The 23,135-nt window shown below is 38.3% G+C and overlaps 1 protein-coding gene across 7 annotated transcripts in view; it reads left to right on the forward strand.

The window, feature by feature from the left end:
• The window catches only part of DPY19L3 (dpy-19 like C-mannosyltransferase 3), an 81,103-nt gene that overhangs the window by 52,134 nt on the left and 5,834 nt on the right, over positions 1–23,135 (forward strand). For 5 of the 7 annotated variants that reach the window (XM_015100545.3, XM_012190103.5, XM_042231927.2 and 2 more), the window contains 10 exons: positions 88–219; positions 1,557–1,658; positions 3,803–3,876; positions 4,041–4,199; positions 7,315–7,437; positions 7,806–7,917; positions 8,714–8,770; positions 12,923–13,005; positions 20,064–20,196; positions 22,947–23,105. In XM_015100545.3, coding sequence (XP_014956031.1) covers positions 88–219; positions 1,557–1,658; positions 3,803–3,876; positions 4,041–4,199; positions 7,315–7,437; positions 7,806–7,917; positions 8,714–8,770; positions 12,923–13,005; positions 20,064–20,196; positions 22,947–23,105 — 1,134 coding nt within the window. Of the gene's footprint in view, positions 1–87; positions 220–1,556; positions 1,659–3,802; positions 3,877–4,040; positions 4,200–7,314; positions 7,438–7,805; positions 7,918–8,713; positions 8,771–12,922; positions 13,006–20,063; positions 20,197–22,946; positions 23,106–23,135 lie in introns of those variants that run through there. The other 2 variants (XM_042231929.1, XM_060398024.1) reach the window with 2 other exon arrangements.

The raw sequence follows: 23,135 nt of genomic DNA on the forward strand, positions 1-23,135 counted from the left end.
AGATGTATTCAGCTAGGGGCCAACCCATCAGCATGTGGGAGTCCCGTGATAAAATCTGTTTAACCATCTAACCTTTGGTTGTTGCAGGTGACATGGCTGTATGGTATACAGCTCACAGGTTTACTCCTGGTCTGCATGCTTCAGTTTTTTAATTCCATGATTCTTGGATCATTGCTTATTAGTTTTAACCTTTCGGTATTAATTGCAAGAAAACTTCAGGTAGGACTTATTTTTTTTTGTCCTTAAACTTTTTAAAAAATGTATATTTGTTTGGACCATGTCTTCTTATAGGATACAAAGGAAAATTTATGACCAAACTCCCACTAAATCACAGTAGGGACATATTTTTTTTTTTGAAGTGCATGGTATAGCATTTGTTTTCAAGCTCTCTGATATGTCATCATCCCTTTGTTGTGACATTATTATTTCCTAAAAAATTGGAATCTTAATTAAATTCAGGATTAGCCTGAAATACTTATTTGAATGCTATTGGTTTAAAGTTGAAATAAAAGAAAAAAATGTTAACTTTTCAAGTGTGAACTCAAGAATGAGAAGAACCTATTGCTTGTAGGAAGTTTGTCACAGTCTTTAAAGTCGGTGGACACCTTGTTATTTGAAGTAGTAACACCACTCTCCCTCATTCTTACATATTATATTATTATTATTATTGATTTTTAAGTCAGTTAAAATTAACAGTTTTGAGAATTTGAGGTTCCAAATAAATAAATACCTTGGGACACTTACTAGAATAACATGTTTGACATTCACCTAATCTTTGACTTTATTATACAATTAAAATTTGTTAAATTTACATAAAATTTGAATTAGTTGTCATTTCCTTAATAATGTTGCAAAGCCTATTCTCTGTCTCATAAGCATATGAGAAACATTTCTCATAATCACTTTTAAATCAAGAAGCTGTTTTGTTTTCCATTTGGGGAAGAATAAATCCTTTTTCTTACTAGTCTTTTGAGTGAGAATTGCTATGGCAAATCCTCACAAAGATTTTAATAAATGGCTTTTAGCTGACTGTTAGAAACTGTATGTCTCACTTATCCTTTTAACCTTAATTAGAAATGAATTATCACTCATCTTTGAACTATTTAGATATTATATTTGATAATCTATAAAGTTATTTGAGTGTTACAATAAAACTATTATATATCAAAGAGCACAATTTATTTTTTATGCTGGTGTTTTTATTTAATGGGTTATAGTCTGTGACATACAAAGCAGTGGATAAATCATCAAAAGATTTCTTCAGTCAGTATGAGCTGAGTACCTTCTAAGGAGCTGACTCCATTCTCTGGTTGAAGAGGTCTTTAAAACAGAAAGGACTTGGTTACATTTCTTTATCATATGGAGCTTATTATTAAGTGATTCATTTACTATTAGAAAATAACAAACTTTAAGCAATGTTACTGCATGAAAATTAGGTTATATTTTCTCTGTATGTTGCATGACTCACTTTTAAATTTTTTAAGTAATCTCATTTTAAATGTTTATGAAGTGAAATGAATATTAAAAAATTAAAACTTAACTCTCTTAATTTCTAGAAAAATCTGAAAACTGGAAACTTCCTTAATAGACTTGGGAAACTATTGTTACATTTATTTGTCGTTTTATGTTTGACACTTTTTCTCAACAACATTATTAAGGTATGTTAATAAAATGATATATTTAATTTAGCATTACTGAAGAGTTACTAGTTTTACTTTAAACAGATTCAGTTTTACCTTTGTTTCAGTAACAGGATTGTTTTCTTTATTTTAGTCCTTGATTTCTATTCACTCTTTAACATGTTCTACTTTGAACCCACCTTTGAGTTTATTAAACTTTTTTAAAAACTCAGCTTTAAACGCATTTAACAAGCATTTCTCTAAATTTAAAAAATCTGCTTTTTAGAGATTGTTTTCTGTACTATAGTACTAAAAAAAATGACATGATTTTTATTGGATTAAGTTCATAAATAAAACTAGCTTTATTATCAGAGCCACATTGATTGATGGAGATGATTTCACCCCTCTGGGAAGGCCAGACCAGGACAGACCTTTTCTCTAGGAGAATGGCAGTCCCTCCCCCTGTCTGTTGACTGTCAAAGAAGAAAAAAAGACCCTTCACTCAGCCAGCCACGTTACACACCTTTACTCCAGGTCCTTGTCACTATGTCCTTAAACTCCATTATCGGTCAGTAGTCACCAAAAACATATTTGAGCAGAACAATCAGCGTTTCTGAAAGACTGGCTGAAAGTTATGCAGTCTGTTCATTTCACCACTCTAGATGTTCAGTTATCTGTGTCTGGATTAAACCAGGAGAGAGCTGCATATCTGGACCACTGTTCTTTGACTCCCCCAAAAAATAACGTCTATTGAATTGCACTTGACATTCTGCCAGCCACCTAATGGGAAGAATTAGGAAGAGATACTCTTTGAGACTGCTCACTGTTTTTCATATACCCAGGGGCAAGATTTCTCTTGAGTCTCAATTTTAAGACCATAAGGATCTCTTCTAAGCAACTGGTTGGTTTTAATCTTATGACCCTGTGAGTAGCATAAAGGCTTTTATTTCCTTCTTTGCATTTTCTGCTAGAATGCTTGAGTCCAGATTTGTGGCTCATCTCTAGTGAATATATTTTATGTACCAACCTCAGTTCTGGATTAATCATATTTTTTTTCTATCTTCATTTTTCTTCTGATATAATTTCTTCACCCATTTATGTTATATGAATTTTTGTAAGCCATAAGTTAAAAATAAAATAATGTGAATTAAAATTATACTCACTAATGATAAACACTGGCATTTGTCTCTTCACCCCTTGAGGGTTACTGCTGTGTCTTGAATTATCTTTGAGTGAATGAGTCTTGTATCAGCAAAATAGGATTTGTGGACTATGTTCCTGTTTGAGGTTTCAGATCATGATATTATCAGTTTTCTGATTTAAAAAATTGTACTCACTGGGGCTTCAGCCATCTTGCTTTCCCTGAAACCAAAGAACCTCATCTTTTATCTATTTGCATATTGAACTTAAGCCTAGATTTTGTTTGCAAAAGTGATTCTGCTAAAAAAAAAAAAAAAAAGACAGGAAGAAAGGGAGTTTGAAAAGCTCAGCTTTTGAATAAAATAATGCCATCTGCAGCAACATGGATGGATCTAGAGATTATCATACTAAGTGAAGTAAATCGGACAGAGACAGACAAGTATCGCACATCACTTACATGTGGAATCTAAAATATGATGCAAATGAATTTATTTACAAAACAGAAACAGACTCACAGACATAGAGGACAAGCTTATGGTTACCAAAGGGGAAAGAAGTTCAGGAAAAGATAAATTAGGAGCTTGGGATTAGTAGATGCACACTGCTGCTGCTGCTGCTGCTGCTGCTACTAAGTCGCTTCAGTCGTGTCGAACTCTGAGATGCACACTACTATATATAAAACAGATAAAGAACAAGGTCCTACTGTATAGTACAGAGAACTATATTCAATATCCTGTAGCAAATCATAATGGAAACAAATATATGTATGTATAACAGAGTTACTTTGCTGTATACCAGAAACTAACACAACATTGTAATGAACATACTTCATTTAAAAAACTTTTTTAAAAAAAAAAAAAAAGAAAATCTCAGCTTTAGAATTTCTTGATTCTAAGAATTGTTTTGAACATTTACTAATTTTATACATACACACATACAGTCCTGTGAAATGGGACATTGAATAAGTGTATTCAATGGGAAATGGACAGAAAACCATGTATAAGGAGCTAATTAGCAATTTTTGTTTTCTCCCTCCCTGACAGAAAATTCTTAACCTTAAGTCAGACGAACACATATTTAAATTTCTCAAGGCAAAATTTGGATTTGGAGCAACAAGGTATGATTAAATTTAAAGTCTGTGTTTGTTTTTAGTATTAAATCAGCAGAGTCTTTAAAATGTAAGTTATCAGTTATTTTAATTTCAGGCTTGTTTTGAGGAAAAATGTGAGGTTTACTTATCTTGTATTGAATTTAATACTTTGCTTTCTTTTTATTTCCTAGAGATTTTGATGCAAACCTATACCTGTGTGAAGAAGCATTTGGCCTTCTACCTTTTAATACATTTGAAAGACTTTCAGATACTCTGCTTTTTTATGCTTATATATTTGTTCTGTCCATCACAGTGATTGCAGCATTAGCTGTGGCCTTCCGTAATCTCAGGTATGGCATATTTCAGAAATCTAATTTTGTGCTTTAATGACCTTGTTCTGTGTTGCAGAAAAATTGCTAAATTGAAAATCGAAGCATTAGATACAGAGCAGAGTACAGTTATCTTAAAGGGAGAACATGCCCAGGTTAGGATGGACTCTACTCTCAGTTGTTATGGGTGGAACAGTGAAGAGACTGTAAATAGTCGTGGTTGCCATGCACCCAGGTTTGGGTTGAAGTCCTGGCCCGCGCACTTGGGAATGATGTGATCTTTGAGCCAGTTACATAACCTTTCCGTATTTCCATTCCCCTTTCTATAGAATGAGAGCACTAAGAGTATTTACCCATCAAAGCTTTGTGAGAAATAAGTTAAAATTACACAAAGTACTTAGTGCCTTGTGCATAGAGTATTTTGTTGGTTTTAGCTATCATTATCAGGTATTATTCGGAGAAGGCAATGGCACCCCACTCCAGTACTCTTGCCTGGAAAATCCCATGAGCGGAGGAGCCTGGTAGGCTGCAGTCCAGGGGGTCGCGAAGAGTTGGACACGACTGAGCGACTTCACTTTCACTTTTCACTTTCATGCATTGGAGAAGGAAATGGCAACCCACTCCAGTGTTCTTGCCTGGAGAATCCCAGGGACGGGGAAGCCTAGTGGGCTGCTGTCTATGGGGTCGCACAGAGTCGGATACAACTGAAGCGACTTAGCCACAGCAGCAGCAGCAGCAGCAGGTATTATTATTGATTTACAAACCATTGTTTGTTTTGTTGCATCTTGTTTAGGGCTTATGAAGTTGGAATGGACCATAATTATTAGCGTCTACTAAAAGTCTTAAGGTATTAACTGACAGTTGTTTTTTTTTAAATGTAGCAATCTGCTAACCTACTTAAAAGAAAAAGTCAGGGAATATGAAGACTTTTTAAAACCTATGGAATACCTGCCTATCAAGCTGATGGAGGTTTTTGCATTTACTATCCATGTTAAATTGAAAGAAAATTAAGTGTAAGAAGTTGAAGCTACTGTCATTTGTGAAAATGTAATGAAGCCCAGAAGGAAGCCCTTTTTCTGTGTAGTTACCTTGCCAATTAAGGTGCTGGTGAGCTGATTCACAGCCACCAAGAGTTGGCTGGGAGAAAGTCATTACAGTGAGCCCAGCTCAGCTGAGGTGTTTTATGATTATTAAGAATGAAGCAACATTGAACCATGAAGATATTTCATTGACTATAAACTATTTTAGTATCTTTCAGAAGTGTTCTTTTTATACTGAGCCCAAGATAAAAATTTAGCCCTGTGAAAATAGATGGAAATTATTCTAGACAGTGTAATTTAATATTATTCCAGACACATCAAGTGTCGACAGGACTCTAGACTGCATGCAAAGCAGGAAGTTCAGTTGGCCTGCAGTGTTGTGTGAAAATGTCTGCCATGCTCAGTGTGAATCTATGAGCCGTCCCTGGAAGCTGATTTGGTATATGATTATAGATAAAGATTTTAGAGCGTCTTCATCTACCAGGTAGGGATTTAGGACTTGATTAGAGGAAAGCACTACATTAATTAAAGTCTCTAAAGAATTACAGTGTCTTAATGTGAATTAATGTCTAAGTAATTTGAAGGAAATACTGTCAACGCCAAGTATTTAAAGTATTCCTGCCTTCTGGTGCTAGGAAGGATGGTACTACTATGTTTATACAGCACATCTACATTAGTGTGCAGTATATAACTGAAAGGGGCGCCCTGCTCTATATTCACAGAGTTAATTGAGCATTCTAGCTCAGTTGCAGGGCCTGGGAGAGGTGTTGCAGAATTCTCCCAAGTATTAAGGGAGGATGAAAGTGTATATTCTTGTCTGGAGTCATCTTTTAGTGTCACTGGAAGCCAGAGTTTGGGTTGTGATACATAACGTTTAGGTAAAGAATATCACCAGTGGTGAAATTTATCATAGAGTATCGTTTTCATTTTCTTAAGTATCTAGGGTTGTGAAAAGAGAATTCCAGGAAATAATAGGTCGGTAGTTATACAGAAGCACTGTACATATCCAAGCCTACTGGATTTGTATGACGGATAAGTGGAGCCTTTATGGAAGTATTATTTTTATCCTAAGCTGGCAGCCATTACTTGTTGTTTCCTTTTCCCGTTGACAACAAATTGTGCAAATCTGAACACACTCATCCATCTCAGTGTCACTCAAGTAGGAATAACCAGACAGTACATACTTTCCTACTTGGTGCAGTATGGAATACGTTGTACCCTCATGAAGTGTACTTGCCAAAATAAATGAACTTGACTCTGATAATTAACCTCTAGATCTAGTTAAAAGTTTATCAAAAATATAAGAATAGAGAATTATGTTAAATGGCACCACAAGGAGACAATCAACCAAATCCAGAAGGTAGGAATAGTTATAGGACAAATGATAACATTTTCTTCAACAAGTAAATGCCCCTAAAAAGTCGGGAGTGGGGAGTAATTCTGTTGATTGAAAGATAATTTAAAACACACATTACTGAAATGCAGTATGAAAGCTTTGGATCCTGATTCAGAGAAACTACCTGAAAAAAGCTATTGTAACAAATATAGACACTAGAATATGAACTGGGTGTTAGGTGATGTTAAAGGATTATTGTTAATTTTATGGGTACAATCATTTTAATGTAGCCATATTTGATTTTAAAAATCATGTTAGACATATGTAATGAGATATGGTGATAGGTTAAGAATGTGATCATTGGTTCATAAAACTACTGAGTTCCAAGTTTATGGATATACTTTTATTTCTTATTTGTAAAAACTAGAAAAATATGAGTACTACAACACCTCTGAAGATCTCTTATAGTTTTAGTGATTGCAAAATTTTTTGCTGTCTCTTATAATTGAAGAGATTGAAGGACTTTAAGGTTTTGTTTAAATTAAAATGAAATTTATGCAATTTTAGGTACTCTAATAATATATTTATGACAGTTTTGGCCTCATAAATTCAAAATTGATCAGAGCTGTTCACTTTATTTTAGGGAAATAAAATATTTCTAAATATATGAAGGCATAGCTTTCTTGTATCTTCTTCTTTAACAAAGGTTTAGCTGAATTAAAATTAAGAACTAATTTTGTATATGTGCTGTTTTATCCAGTGATTCTACCAATCAACAGTCCATGTGTGAAATGGGAAAGTACACAATTGGCCTGAAACCAGAAACTGCCTACAATTTAATACATACGATTCTGTTTGGATTCTTGGCATTGAGCACAATGAGGTATTTTTGTCTTATCTATTTATTTTTTTTATGACCACTCTTTACCTGACATAGTTTAGCAATGTAATTTGGAAACTGACAGTCATCTTCCTAAATGATTATGGTTACCATAAAAATATCCTTATTTACTGTCTTCTCCCAGTACAAAATACCATTTATAAACCCGTTCTAATTACCAAGTGTTCCTCTATTTTTACTATATGATTGTTCTCAAAAAGCAATGGAATTAATAACTAACACCTTGGCAGTTGGTTTCTGCATAGTTTTAGTCAGTTCTGTGATCACAAATAATATAGCTGCCTTTACAGCTGTCTCGGGGCTTCTATACGGTTAGCACTGTTGACCTTTGCCTGCCTATGTCCTTACAGAATGAAGTACCTCTGGACATCCCATATGTGTGTATTTGCGTCATTTGGCTTATGCAGCCCTGAAATATGGGAGTTACTTCTGAAGTTGATCCATCTTTATAACCCAAAGAGGGTCAGTGCTATTTCTTTTTCCATTTCATTTTTATGACTTTCAGTATTTCTTTCATTATCAATTTGTTTTCCCAAGAGTTGTCTAAGTATCAGTTTGATAAAGTGGATACTAAACTTTAAAACTAAAATAATTGATATATTATGATTTTTTAAATTTATTTATTTTAATTGGAGGATAATCACTTTACAATATTGTGATGGCCACTGCTATACATCAACATGAATTGGACACAGGTATACATGTGTCCCCTCCTTCCTGAATCCCCCCTCCCATCTCCCCTCTCCATCCCATCCCTCCAGGTTGTCACAGAGGACCAGCTTTGGGTTCCCTGCATTATAAGGAATTATTTTAAAATAATTTTGTGCTTAATTTTAGTTTTATTTTCTAATTTTTTTTCATAGTTAGATATATTCATAATACAGAATTTGGAAATACTGAAAAGCACAAAAGGGAATATTAAAAATAACCAGTAATCCCATTATCTAGAGTTATCACTATTATTATTGTTAATTACTATAATATATAATATGTACATAATTACTAATAAGAATATGGTAATGATTAATAGCCCATAAGTGCAGTTCTGAGTTGTTCTGCCCTGTAAATTCACTAGGTGGCAATATGGTGGAAGCTACAAATACTTTACAAATGATTGACTCAGTTTTTTTCACCTATTGGAGATTCATGCCCTGTTAGATTATATATATATATTTTAAAATAAAATATTTACAAAGCAAAAATATAAAGTAAAACTATTCCAAATACTTGTAATCTAAATAATGTCTTTCTTATATAGATATGTATAATGCGATATTCAATACCGATATTAATACTGCTGTATCTGTGCTATAAGGTAAGACTGATTGTCCTCATTCTTGTCTTTATTTAGCAGAATAATTGCTTTGACTCAGTGTACTTCAGTGTCATTGGTGAGGAGAGTGGTTTGCAGAGCTTACACATATCTGCTTAGTTTTTATGGCAATTGACATTGGTAGGAAAAGTAATCTACTTCCCAAAAAGGGGTTTAACAGATAAAAACATTATAGCAAAAAAATACTACAGTTTAATTATTCTAATTAATTTTGGTTCTGACTTACTATTCAGCTGATACAAGCTCTGAAAATAAAGATGTTTTCAGACCCATTTTGAGAAAAATTAGTTTTCCCCATTACCTGCTTTTGATAGAGTAAGATCTTAAAATGCATCTTACTTTAGCCTACACATTTTATTAGATGCTTAAAATCATCTGTGTAAGAACACTGAGCACATATAAATACAGTCTAAGATTAGCTTTGTGATCTGTCCTTCAATTTTAGCAGGAAGTAAAGAAATTCTTCGTATTCTCAGTTGACTGATTTCTGAAACAGCATTAACTGTGTTTCAGTTCTGAGACTCCTCCATAAAAGACCATGAGTCTGTGTTTTCACACCTTTGAAATTTAGAGGCTTAAATTGTTACCTCGGTAAGGGAACTTGGATGGTTTTATCCAATTGAGCTCTTACCCTCTCTTAAAGGAAAAAAAAACATATATATTTTAACTTTAGGTTTTTGGTTTTTTTTTCAGACTTTAGAACAGTAGATTTCAAACTCTCCTGTGTATAGCTTCTGATTTAGGAGGGTAGCTAAAGAAGGTGGCAGGAGGTGGGGAGACTCTCCCACAGAAAAGATCAGCTTTGGCAGCTCAGCTTCTGGGTTTATTTGCTTGTATTTTCATTTAAGATTTTTTTGAAGCAAAGGTTTTAGGCTAAGAAAAGTGTCTGATAATCACTGTATTGGACAGTTCTGTTGTAACTATTTCAAAAAATTATGTTCTGTCATATTCCTGTCTACCAAAACATTTGCTATTATAGGCAGACCACTGTGCCTATTCCCAGATACTGGCAAACATAGAACTAATCATTTCTGCCACCATGCCTCTGGGAATTTTATTGCTCTACTGTAAGTAAATGAAACTTCTTAAAAACATCTGGAAAGCAACAACTAAGGATTAAGCAGCGTATAAGTGTGATGATGAAGGAGGTAACTTTATCTTTACACATTGATTCTCAGGCATAGAGCACAGGAAAGATTCAGGTCACCTTCATTCTTGACTCGCCACTAAAGACACACACCCCAACAGTCTTTTCTCCCACTGTTCTGTGTGGGGCTGAGTTCCTTGATGTCTCAGATATTTATTTGAAAATTTGTTGATTTTCTTAAAAAGCTACTTGAGGACTAAAGTCTCTTGTTCTGGACAAAATTGAGGAAGGACATAATAGAAGAAATAAACAGGCAGCATCAGCATCACGTGGGAACCTGTTAGAATTGCGGAAATTTGGGTCCTACTCTAGACCTACCGCATCAGGAGCCCTGGGAGTGGGGTCCAGGGATCCAGGTTTAACCAGCCCTCCAGGTGGCGCTACTGCACCCTCACGCTTGAGAAACCCCTGCGTAGGACGGCTTCTCAGCGGCAGCACTGTGGGCACTTTGTCCGGATAATTCTTTGACTTAAGGGCTGTCCTGAGCATTCTAGGACACTCGGCAGCATCCCTACCTTCTACCCACTGCATGCTAATAGCACCAACCTCCAGGTGTGACTGTCAAAATTAAAAACATTTGTAGACGCTGCAAAACGTGCCCTTAGCGATATGGCAGAATCCCCTGACACCACCCCTCTTGAGAACCATTGCCGGAAAAGAACCAATGATAGCGCTGAAAAGGCAATCATTTCCTCAGGAAATCTTTGTAGATATATCCTGAGTAAGACAGTTAGTGGGCTTCCCAGGTGACGCAGTGGTAAAGACTCCCGCTGCTAATGCAGGAGACGCAAGAGGCATGGGTACAATCCCTGGTTCAGGAAGATCCCCTGGAGAAGGAAGTGGCAACCCACTCCAGTATTCTTGCCTAGAAAATCCCATGGACAGAGGAGTCTGGTGGGCTGCAGTCCGGGGGGTTGCAAAGAGTCGGACAAGACTGAATGTGTTTGTGTGTGTGTGTGTGTGTATGTGTGAGCGCGCATGCACGCACACAGACACACACACACGACAGATAGTAGTAATTCTGAAGAATCCTTTCAAAGACAGGTGGCCAAGCCTCTCTCAGTATTGGACTTCAGGCCTGATGCATCCAGCTTTCACTGTATAAAATAGTTTAATTTACATAGTTCAGCTTCTCAGAACTTGTAAAATACAAAATCACAAAGACAATAAAGATTTTATGTATATTAGCAGTTACCCTGAAACTGAATGTTTTCCAACTATTGAACAGATTTATCTGTAAGAAATAGGAACTAATATTTCAAAGTCTGATTTAAGTTTATTTACATAGCACTTTTAATGAGGATTTCAAATTTTCTTATTAATAATACCTATTTTGCTCTATGTCTGCTTAGGATAATACTCTTTTAAAGGGAAAAATATGTGCTAGTCTCCACTCAAAAATCGAGTTTAATAAAATCATCGCCCACATGTTAATTCACTTATTTGGATATCTGAAGTCTCATATAAACTACTGCTGATCATTTACCCAACAGCATTTAGTTAATTAGGCATTTTTTCACACAGCATTTAAGACATTTACTGTAAGACTGTGTTATTAGATTATAACATTTTCAGAATTAACAACAGCAACTTTCAAACTAGAAAAATATCTGATCATTGAATTCACAGGTTTCAAAATGTTTTATACCAAAATAATTAAAATATCATTTAAAAGTTAGTATTCTATTATTATCAAAATTAATAGGGACAATGGGTAATTGAAATTTTACAAGCGTTATCATTTAATCTGTAATTTTTATTACATTTCTTCTGAAACCTAGGATTAGTTAGTGCAGACACCTGATTTTCCATCACCAACAATTTTCCTGATTTACCCACCCTAGAGACCAGGGATGAATGAGCAGTAAAAATGGCCAAAGATGAGATGATAAGAAGATAAGAAAGTGATGGGGATTAAAAAAACAGCCACAGACCAGTCAGGTGCCACTCTGTTTCTAGTTAATGGTTCTTAAATAGAAAATTTCTATTTACAACATTAACGAAGTATAGATACATTATTATTGGGTTTCTGTTTCAATATAGGTCATGAGTTCTGTGGTTCACCCTAACATGTATTTAGATGATCAATTCTTTTTAGGCACCTGCCATTTGATAAAACAACATTTAATTAATTGTTGAATTAAACAGAAAAGTTATAAAAGCAGTGGATTCAGCATGTAGTTTTGCATTATATTTTCATAGCTTAAATAACTCAAGTTGAGTAGGAGGACCAGTGGCATAAAGATAATACTCACATGTACTAAGTTTTCCTGGACCACCCTTCTTTCAAATATTCTTCCCTCCCTTTGTACCTGTAATTATATTAATGTTCATCAAACCATTTGTCCAGATTTCTAGTACAAACAATATACTCACCATAGCACAGAATGAAAAGTTTCCAGTTATGACTCTGCCAGTCTGATCTGAGCAAGTCAGGTTATCTATCTCTCTGAGCCAAGGTCTCTAAACTAGAAAAATGAAGAACAGATATTCATGGTAATGATGCCTTCTGCGTCATCTTTCTCCCTGAGGAGTTGTGAGGATACAATGAGATTCTGTATTCCAAAGGGTACATTCTGCATTTAAAGATAAATACAGGAAGTTAGTTAGTCACATTTTTCTCATATCCTGTGAACTTTCTCATGGTTGCCACTCCTATCATATCCAAATTAATGTTTTACTGGATATTGACACACATACAACAGCATTTTTGCTAGTGTAAAATAAAGTTCAGTTTCTAAAGTTGGCAACACCAGTACTTCTAATTAGCTGCAGCTCAAAATGATTTGGGGAACTTTTCTCAGACTTTATCTCACTTTACACTTAGAAGGGTTGACCTCAGAGGTGAAGGAGTTCTGCTCTTCCAGTTACTGGGTTTACTTAGTTCACAAGTTATATGCAGTTCCTCCTTTTTCACTTTAATTTTAGTGGTAGCTGTGGGCCTGGGGGTGGATTTTGTTTTTGTTTAGTTTTGTTTTTAATTTCAGTTCTGGCCAGGAATGATGGATGAACTCTCCGAGTTGAGAGAATTCTATGATCCAGATACAGTGGAGCTGATGAACTGGATTAAGTAAGAGGATTTTTTTTTTTTTAACCTTTGAAAATTAAAGTGCTTTTTTAAGAGTCACTGTAGGCCTCATTTGGTTTTTGGTCTTTTGGGTTTTGGTTTTTTTTTTCTGAATCTAATTATGAAGATACATTCATTCTCAAGTTTTTTCTTTAAAACTCTACACTTGAAATTAATTTCTTTCCATTCAAGAAATGTTCTCTCTAACCACAGTCCCGTGAAGAAGGGAAAGTAGCGGTATGGAGAGGGAATCAGAGGATGTATCAGATCAGTGACAGCAGTGGAAATCAAGTTTTATGTTCTCTGCCAGTTTTATCTTTAGCATTTCTTCCACTTTAATAGCATTCAAATGTTCTATTAATACTGACATATAAAGTATTCTTTCCTTGTTAATCATTTAAAAATTATACGGTAAAAAAAAATACAGTTAATTACTAGCTCAGTGCAGACTTTCTTTGAACTGATCATATAGACCAAGATTAGGCCTAGAGAAAATTTAAAATACAAAAGCTAGAGCTTTTCCTTCCTCTAACATCATAATGCTTTCGTGTTATATTGGTTTTTCTTTTTGCCTGCACAGTTACTTCACCTTAGCATTCAGCAGCAGAATGAGATTCATGTTTTTCAAAGTTTTGTTAATGAAACCCACCTCCCACCAGCAAAAATTAACTCTTTTACTCCAAGCAGCATTCCTGTGCCCTGTAATGTTGTATTTCCCTATTTTATAGCTAAACAGCAGCAGTGTAATTATTTACACATAAATAGATGCTGCAAATCTTATGTGACATATTCTGAAAGCATCGCTGTGTTGTCTCCATCACTTAGAATTTTAGTAGCCATATTGGCACTTGCTCGTGACTGATGTTTACTAACCAGTACAGTTTAGCACGGCTTGTGTATTAAGCGATGGTAAATGTTTGATAGCTTGGGCCTCTTGAGTACAATACTTGGATTTTATAGAGATTTGTATCTAAAATATATACGTGGCTTTGGTCCCAGTGTTGGACTGGATTTGACTAGATGCAATGAGTATAATTTTTCATATATTTCCAGTGCTGAGAGTGTGAAGCAGTGCTTTATTTATTTATTTAACTTTAAATCATGGCAGACAGTTGTAGAGTAAATAATTCCCTCCGTATGTATTGCGTAAGAGGAAAAAGGCTTATTCATATAAAGAAAAGCTAATCACTTTGGCATTAGCTATAGCCAACTGGAAATTAATGGCATGCGCGTCTGAAGGTGAGGCTGCTGTTTTCTGTTTTTCAAATTGCACCGTTGGTAGGAGTGGTGTAGGGCGCCCACGCTGGCACAGTCCCAGAGGTGGCACACCTTCTGGATCTACTTGGATTGGCATTATAAACATCCCACCGCCACTTCCCAGTCTTTTAGGAATTAATCGTAGTGTCATTAAGATTGTATTCTAGTGGAGTTATCTTTGGCTGTGTCAGACTGGATATACTTATTGCAGTGCCTTTATTTTCATGCTCTTGCTCACAGAGGTTATTTAAAATAACGTTTCTGGTTCTGAAAAATTATGGATGAGAGTCTGTTCCATGTGTAAAGAAGATAATCTTTTAGTCTGCATTTGGGAAAGTGGGCTTTGTTCTTACATTCTCCTTCTACTAACAGTTCTTCTCCCTGTGTGTAGACTTATTCTTTTCACTTTTTACAAATCTCAGCAACTGAAGGATTTGTATTGTTCCCCTAAAAATGGTTCCATTGTGATCTAATCTTGCCTGTTTTCTCTTCAAAGTCTTCAAATCTAAATTATTGTTTTTTCAAAAATAGCTGCTAGGCATGTTTGTGAAATAAGCTTAAGTGATGATGAATGTATGTCAAAATAGGGTCTGTTTAGACACAAAATGCGTTTGTTTAAATCAACATTTAAATCAGCTCTGGTCTAGGCTTCATTTCCAAACACAAGCAAATGTACTTTACTGTTCATTTAACCTGTCCTGATTTCTTCTACTTTAAAATATAAAATATGACCTTCTACTTTGACTCTACTACCTTGACTAATCACACAGTGTTCGTGACATGAGTAGGTCTGAGCTGTGCTGGAGGAAAGGCTGTGGGCTAAGGATTCGTGGAGTGTATCTGAAAGCCTGTTTGGAATTGTCTGAAGGCAGCAGCTGGGCCTCTGGTCCCACCCAGCACTGTTACTGAGAGATGCCTCCTCTCTGTCCTGTCTGCTTCTCTTCTCAGGTAGCCAGAGTGATAGGCTCACATCTGTCCTTTGTCAGGGTGGACATGACCGCATCTTTTGGGGTCAGCACAGGATGGCTGCCCGGCCTCTAAAATGAGTCAAACAAGAAACGGTGACCTGAAGAAACTCGGGAAGACAGATGACTCTCTATTTCAGCAGGGGCAACCCTTGTGCTAAGTGTTCAGAAGGAGCTACCACCATCTCCTAGTCCGCCTCATGTACTTGATGCTAGAGCGCGATGCTTGAAGATTAAATTCTTCTTTAACCAGTGAGGACCTTTTGTTGCAGTCTGGCCCCCAGCGTCTTCCCAGTGAGAACTAGGACGTCATCTCTCCACGCCTTCCGCAGCCCCATCTGTGTGTTCACGGGGCTGGTTGCCTACCTTGCATGTTATACTGAACTGCCACATGCCCTATTTTCCAGTAGATTTAAGTGTGTGTGTTCACATTAACCCCTTTTTGCTAATGATGTTTTTCCTGAATACGAAAACTAAAAACCTGCCTTTTCTGTTTTACTTTCTGGTACCTCTTTCAGCAGAACCCAGGTGGAGCTTTTATAGGTTTTATGTGTGACTAGAAAGCACATTCACTTCAAGGCCAAATCTCACAGCAATTGGTAATTCATACCTTGTTCGTTTGCAACCTTAGAATGTTTCATTTTTGGCTCCTGAAACATTTCTTGGACATTATGCAATTCAGATAGACTGACTGTTTTGAGGTGTGACATTTTACCTACTATAGGAGATTTTCACTAGAAATAGTTTCTTGCCAGTGATGAAGCCTGCATGTGCAATATTTTCTCAATGGGCCTGAAAAAATGGACCAGACTTCCTTCACATTTAATCAAAGCAGAAAGAATTACAGTATATTTTAAATATGATGTAGGTTAAGTTCAGACCTTAAATGCCAATAAGCCTCTTTTATATTTAATGAATCATTTTGTGGCATTTGCATAATTCTATAAATTTTTGAAGTGTAGATAAAGCAAATGTTCACACGTTATATTATAATGCTCAGTTTACCTATTAGTTCAACAGTAATTAACTTGTTGAAGCTTAGAGCTTCAAAAATAAATGAGATTATTTGTTCAAAAATGCCATCAGGTCTTCCTAGAATGACATTTACATTATATAATGTAAATCCATTTGACCTGTGAGTCCTTGTCATTATTTAGTGACATTTCTTACAGAATAAATTGTTTGCAGGTTGGGCAGCCTGCTATGGAGCTTGGCAGAGAGCTATAAAAACAAATTATTCTTTCATTTTATACATAATTTGTTCAAACATTGGTAAAAATTGCTTTGTTTTTCTATAATAGAGAAGTGTCATTCAATGGTTAAAAGCACATTAGCTATTTTAGACACAGACCACAGACTGTGTCAGCAGAAGTGTCCGTGAAGGAAGAAGACCCATCGTTCCATCTGTCATGCTGCATATTTTAAGTCGAGACAAAGAACCCCTGCTCCCTCTGCCCACTGAGCTCACCAAGGAAAACATAAAATACTGCAAACCTAGGTTTTTAAAGTTTAGAAAACGTGTGATTTTTTTTTCATTTTGTTTCGCTTTCCTTGTTTTACTTTTGCATTTGCTTTATGGGTAAAATTAAATATTTAAGGGAGCAGTTAAATGTCCCAGATTTACCACAGGGCTAGCACATAAAACCAAGTCAAACAACCCCATGAATAAACAGCATCTTTATATGCTTGGAAGTCAGTCGTTTTCAAATAAATTATTATATCTAAATCCATTTCATAGGCATTAGGGGTGCTTGTATTTTGCTGAAAATGAAACCAAGAACCTTTAGTGAAAGACTCTTAAGAATCCGGAGGATTGTAGCACCGGCAGTTGAGACGGATTACATTTCTTTTAAACTTTCTGACTCTTTTACTAATGAGGCCAAACATGAAAATCTTGTCGCAATCAAATGAGCCTCACCTCCTCTAAGCGGTCATGTGGCGTGACCTGCTCTCCTGGTGAGGCTGCTGTTGCCTTGGGGACCGTAGCCAGTGGGGTGGCAGGGGCAGCAGGTGCTGTCAGAGGGGAGAGGCATGTTTACCACGATCCTGCCGCGTCTGAGGTGTTCTGTTTCCAGCACAGCTGCAGGCCCACAAAAGGCAGGCATCAGTATGTGGTGGGCTAGTTGTGGGTTTGCTTTGAAGTGTTTGCCTATGGTGGGAGCTGAGTCTGTCAACCAGTAAGCTTCTTGAAGACAGGGTATCATACCAGCCCAGCACGTAGTAGGCTCTCAGTAATGTTTTGGCCGAAGCAAGTAGAACTTTATAACTCTGAAGCAAGTAGAATCTTGTAAGTCCCCAGCAAGCAGTTTAGGATTGTTGACATTTTAAACCTTTGTGAACTATATAACTCATTGAAGTATTCTGATGATAGCCCAGGAAGGGGAAAGAAGCCTTGTTTGTTAGCCATGAATAGATAACAGGCCAGTCGGCCGTCTTGGCCAACATTACCAACAGCTCTGTACATCTCCCTGATGTTGAATTCTGTTGCATATTCAAAAGGATGATCCTCAGACAGCCTAAAGATTTGAGTGGATACTGTCAGCACAGCTGCTGCTTTTCAGTAAGACCATATAGACCAGGATGGTTCTGTCTCTGTGGGTTCTCACCTTGACCTCATGCTTTGCTAAACACGGAGACCAGACGCATCTTCTCCCTGCATTCTAAACCTCTTTGGTTCAGAGGACCCGAAGAGGGCGTTTTTGTATAATTTACTGCAGTAGGACGGTTTGTGCCAGTTAAGAGTATACAGAAGGAAAGAAGACAGATTTGGAAAAATGATGACATTTTCTTTCATCTTATTTGTTCATATCTATTCTCTTTAGCAATTATGACCCACTGTAAATGAGAGCAGCACAGTATATATGGCACAGACTGAGCATTTAGTAAGTATTCATTGAACTAAGCTAAATTTTTAGAAAATCTTTCACTAAGGAACTCTGTGCACCTTTACCCTTTTTCGTTTAAACCCTCCTATTTCCTTGATCGTGTGGGACGCATGTCAAGAATTTCTTATAAATTGCTGGTTCAGGGCGGGGGGCAGAGCAGACATGTATTTATGCCTGTGTTCTGGATCTGGTTGTCAGAATGATGATATCCTGTGAAGCACAGCCAGGTTCGTGTAAAAGTTTTTCTCTTGTAATCCGTTCTGGCGTCCAACAGGAATAAGGGAGGGTACAGCCTATGTTATTCCCTGTGTGTGCTCACTGTAATTCCATCACTTTAAGAAAGGTTATTGGAATTCAAGTGAAGGAGATGTCATTGTTAGAAAATGTTGCACTTTTGTAAAGTATATTATTTGTCAATGTTTCGGCTTGAGCTGTAGAATGCCTTGCTTGTAGACATCCTTTGTAAGGCCTTTGTTGGGTGGCATTTGTGCTGCAGTCTTAGCATAAAAATGTAATAAGTAGAACATCCGCATGGAATATATGAATATGATGAGTCTTCTCTTAGAATGAACATTAGAGCAAGTTTCATGCCCTGATGTCCAAAACATTGAGAATGGTATGCTCTGGCTTTTTCTGCCACGTTCCCTGGTGGCTCAGAGGTTAAAGCGTCTGCCTGCAATGTGGGAGACCTGGGTTCGATCCCTGGGTCGGGAAGATCCCCTGGAGAAGGAAATGGCAACCCACTCCAGTATTCTTGCCTGGAGAATCCCATAGACGGAAGAGCCTGGTGGGCTACCGTCCACGGGGTCGCAAAGAGTCGGACATGACTGAGTGACTTCCCTTTCAGTTTCATGTTGAGTTTTAATGATTTCAGTTAGCCTCCTTCTCAGACAGACTATGTCCATTTTAACTCAGCCTAGCAGCCGTCAACTCCTTGTTTTTCACACAAGACGGGTGAATGTATCTCACACTATTCAAGTGGACCTTTACTGGAAATTCTGCATTAAGGAGAGTCCACAGAACAACTGTTATGTTCTTCATGATAAAATGACACCTCATTGATTTGATGGTAGCTCCCAGGTTTTAAAAAATAGAAGGGAATTGAATCAAGTGACTAAGATTATTTTTTCCAGGGGGAAAAGGAAAACATGCTTTCACAGTATCACAGTAATCAGGAAGTCTTCCCTTGGCTCTCCGTCAGCTGTCCCTCACACCCTATGGGGAGGCAGAGAATCACAGCTTGGTGATAACTGGAAAGTGAGACCATAAGTTAGTATCAGAATGTCCTGTACTTCTTAAGATGCATTCAGTCTTTCATAATCAGGACGAAAGGAGAGAAATACATAAAATACTTCTGCCCCGCATCAAAAATGTTGTATAGCTTCATACTGAGTAATAAGATACCTGCTAGTTCAGAATCTTCTTTCTGCGTTCTTTTGTTTTTAGCAATTATTTTTTTCTGAAAAGTAATTTATAGTAGTATCTGTGATCCTTTTTTCTGGTTTTAACCAAAAACCCTTGGAATCAACTCATGGCCGCTGCAGTTTCTAGCATAATTTGTTTTAGTCTAGGCAGCCCATTTAATTAAGTTTAATACAAAAGGCACTGGCAGTCTTTTAAGGCCTCTTGTTAGAAGCTGTCCCTTTGGAACAGGAGAAGGAGAGGGTTGTGGGATTGAGCCTAGAAGACTCAGGAGGTACCCACATCCAAAGACAACTCATTGTAAGAGTAAACCCATCAAAACAGTAAATCAGAAACTTCCCAGTCATTGTCAAAATCAGATAGGAAAAATTTCATAGAACAACTTGAGTGCAGATCAGAATCACAGCAGCCTCTTATTTTTCCCAACTCATACATAGCCTTTCTTAACACAGCCGGGTCATCCTGAGTGTGTGGCATTGTCTTCATGGAAGTCTTAGCAGTGAGGTTAATTCAGACTCTTAAAATCTTTTAGCGCTAACACTCCAGGGAAGGCTGTGTTTGCTGGAAGCATGCAGCTGCTGGCGGGCGTCAAGCTATGCACGGGACGGACCTTAACCAACCACCCGCACTACGAAGACAACAGCCTCAGAGAGCGGACGAAAGCGGTGAGGAACTCACCTGGCTCCTCGTGGGGCAGCCGTGGGCTGGCTCGTGTTTGGTAAAGCCAGGGCTCCAGCTGCTTGTCTTGCGGGTCCTGAGGGGAAGGCACAACTGAAGTGCCTGGCAGGACTCACATCTCCGGAACCTAGACCTTGACCTGCCCCGTCCATTAAAGGCGTGCCATTTAGGCCTTATGTTCCTCTCGGGTTAGAAGAGTACCCGAGGAGAAGTGCGCCTTGAGATGTTTAGGACAGAGTGTTTGAGGATGGAGCCCTCGGAGCCTGGAACTGGAGCGAGGAGAGAAAGGGGGAGAGCTGTGCTGAGAGCTGCGCTGGTCACCGTGTTTATGGGCCATTTCTAGTGAGTGAGTGTGTGAGTGAGTGAGTGTGTCTGTGTGAGTGTGTGTGTGTGTGTAGGGGGGCAACACACAGTTAAGAAGTTCAGAACATGCAAAAGAGAACATAGAGAAAAGTCCCCATCCCAACCCTGTCTTTCAACTAGCGGTTCCTCTCCCAGAAGGCAAATAACATTACCAGCAATTTTATGTATGTACAAATGTATGTGTATGTATATACACATGTAAATTCATATTCTTTTCCCTCTTTTTTTTTTAAACAAAAGAACCTACTACATCTTCCTTTTCTTGAGCACATAATATATTTTGGAGATTGTTCCATATTGGTTTATCAACAGCTTCCTTGCAATTGTTAAAGCTGCCTAATATTTTGTTATGTGGAAATAGCAAATTTTACTTAACCATTTAGGTTGTTTTCCTGTCTTCTGCAATTCCACGAACAGTGTTTCAAATAACACACTTGTATAGGGCTCACTCTGCACAGATACAAAATGTACATCAGATTCTTGGAAGTGAAGTTGCTGGGTCACAGGGTATGGGCATTTTTATTGAGATAGAATTACTAAGTCTGTATGAATTACACCAACTTTACATTCCGGTCAGTGCTACAGAAGGGTACCTGTCTTGGTCCTTACCAGCAGGGGTTCCAGACTTTTCAGTGTTTCTTGTCAGTCACTTTATAATCTTGGTGGCTAAAAGTCTGTTGGAAAGTCTTTTGAGGGGATGAGATTTCTTAATAACTAGGATAAAAGCCAGAGAAGGCAATGGCCACCCACTCCAGTACTCTTGCCTGGAAAATCCCATGGATGGAGGAGCCTGGTAGGCTGCAGTCCATGGGGTCTCTAGGAGTCGAACACGACTGAGCAACTTCACTTTCACTTTTCACTTTCATGCATTGGAGAAGGAAATGGCAACCCACTCCAGCATTCTTGCCTGGAGAATCCCAGGGACGGGGGAGCCTGGTGGGCTGCCGTCTATGGGGTCGCACAGAGTCGGACACGACTGACGCGACTTAGCAGCAGCAGCCTAAAAGCAAATGATTTTTACTAACTCCTCCATTTTAAAGAGAACTGTCTGATTCCAGCTAAAATGGGAATTTTCCAACTGGCCCAAATGTTCCAGATAGCCCCAGGTTAGCTTGAGGAAGAGGGGAAGCTGCCTGGCTCACCAGACTCCAAAATTCAGCCAGGGGGTGGCCACCGCTTTGACTCGAGAGATGGGAGTGCTGTGTTTCATCCTCTCCAAGATCCAGTCCCTACCTCAGTGCTGTTTTATGCCCTAAAAATTGATGTCCTGAAGGTCCCAGTGCCCCTCCTCAGTCATGACCTTCAAATCCTTCAAATGCCTTACTCTGAGGCTGGTGCTGGACTGTAGGTAGGATTAACCGAACAGTGTTAGCAGCATAAACAGATACCCTCTGCCATTTCAACATCCGTCCGGACATGCTGACCAAGGTTGTCAGAACCCAGTCTCTTAATTCCAAGACGTATGAGAATCAGTGGGCGGCACAGGAAGCAGCACTGCTTTTCATTACCACCCCCTCCCCATGCACACCCCATCCAGCCTCCCCCCGCCCGCACCCCGCCAAGTCCTGGGAGACAGGACTTCAGGTGTGTGAAGCTGGCGGTGACTGGGAAGACACCTCCTATTGATGCCCCTGAGCTCTGCACGTTGCTCTCCCTCCAGGAAAGACGAGAGAGAAAGTGTAGGGTCTGCTGGTCAAGCCGAGTGCAGCAGAGCAGCAGTAGAGGATGGCTGCTGCCCCTGCCCACGTCCAGGGGCCCCGTGAGGGTCCTGTTCCCCAACTGCCATCATCAGAGTCTGGGTCTCCTTGCACGCATCTGTGCCTCCAAAGTCCCCTCCACTCCTCTTAGTCTGAAGGTCCCCTTTTCAAAGGGAAAGGTCATGTCTTATTTACTAAATCGCATTATTTACCTTGGAGAAGGGAATGGCAACCCACTCCAGTATTCTTGCCTGGAGAATTCCATGGACAGAGGAGTCTGGTGGGCTGTAGTCCACAGGGTCGCAAAGAGTCAGACAGGACTGAGCAGCTTTCACTTTGCCTCATTCTTTACCTTGGTGAAGCATTCTTAGAATCAACATCTACTAATGAATATATTCATAACTCAAGGTAATACATTCTCAATCCAAATCTCTTTGGTGTCTAAATCCAAATATATTCAGCATAACTGACTCTCCCTCTTGCCAACAGTTTTCTTTCTTTGAAATATCCCACACACTCCAGGACTATAGGTGAATGAGATGACCTGCATGGGAAGAGATAGGGAGCTGGGTGGCTGCAATTAGACTCACCCCTGGGGGAAGTTACATCGATAGATAGTCTTGACTTTCTATGTTAAGTGGTATTTTGCCTTATTCATTTTTTATCTGCTTTTGAAGGTTTATCAGATATATGCAAAGAGGGCCCCAGAGGAAGTGCATGCGCTGCTGAGGTCCTTTGGCACTGACTACGTGATCCTGGAAGACAGCATCTGCTACGAGCGCAGGCACCACCGGGGCTGCCGGCTGCGGGACCTGCTGGACGTCGCCAATGGACACGTAAGCATGCCAGCCAGCACACATGGGGCA

The sequence above is a fragment of the Ovis aries genome, chromosome 14 (genome assembly GCF_016772045.2).
Source record: "Ovis aries strain OAR_USU_Benz2616 breed Rambouillet chromosome 14, ARS-UI_Ramb_v3.0, whole genome shotgun sequence".
NCBI classification, from domain to species: Eukaryota; Metazoa; Chordata; class Mammalia; order Artiodactyla; family Bovidae; genus Ovis; species Ovis aries.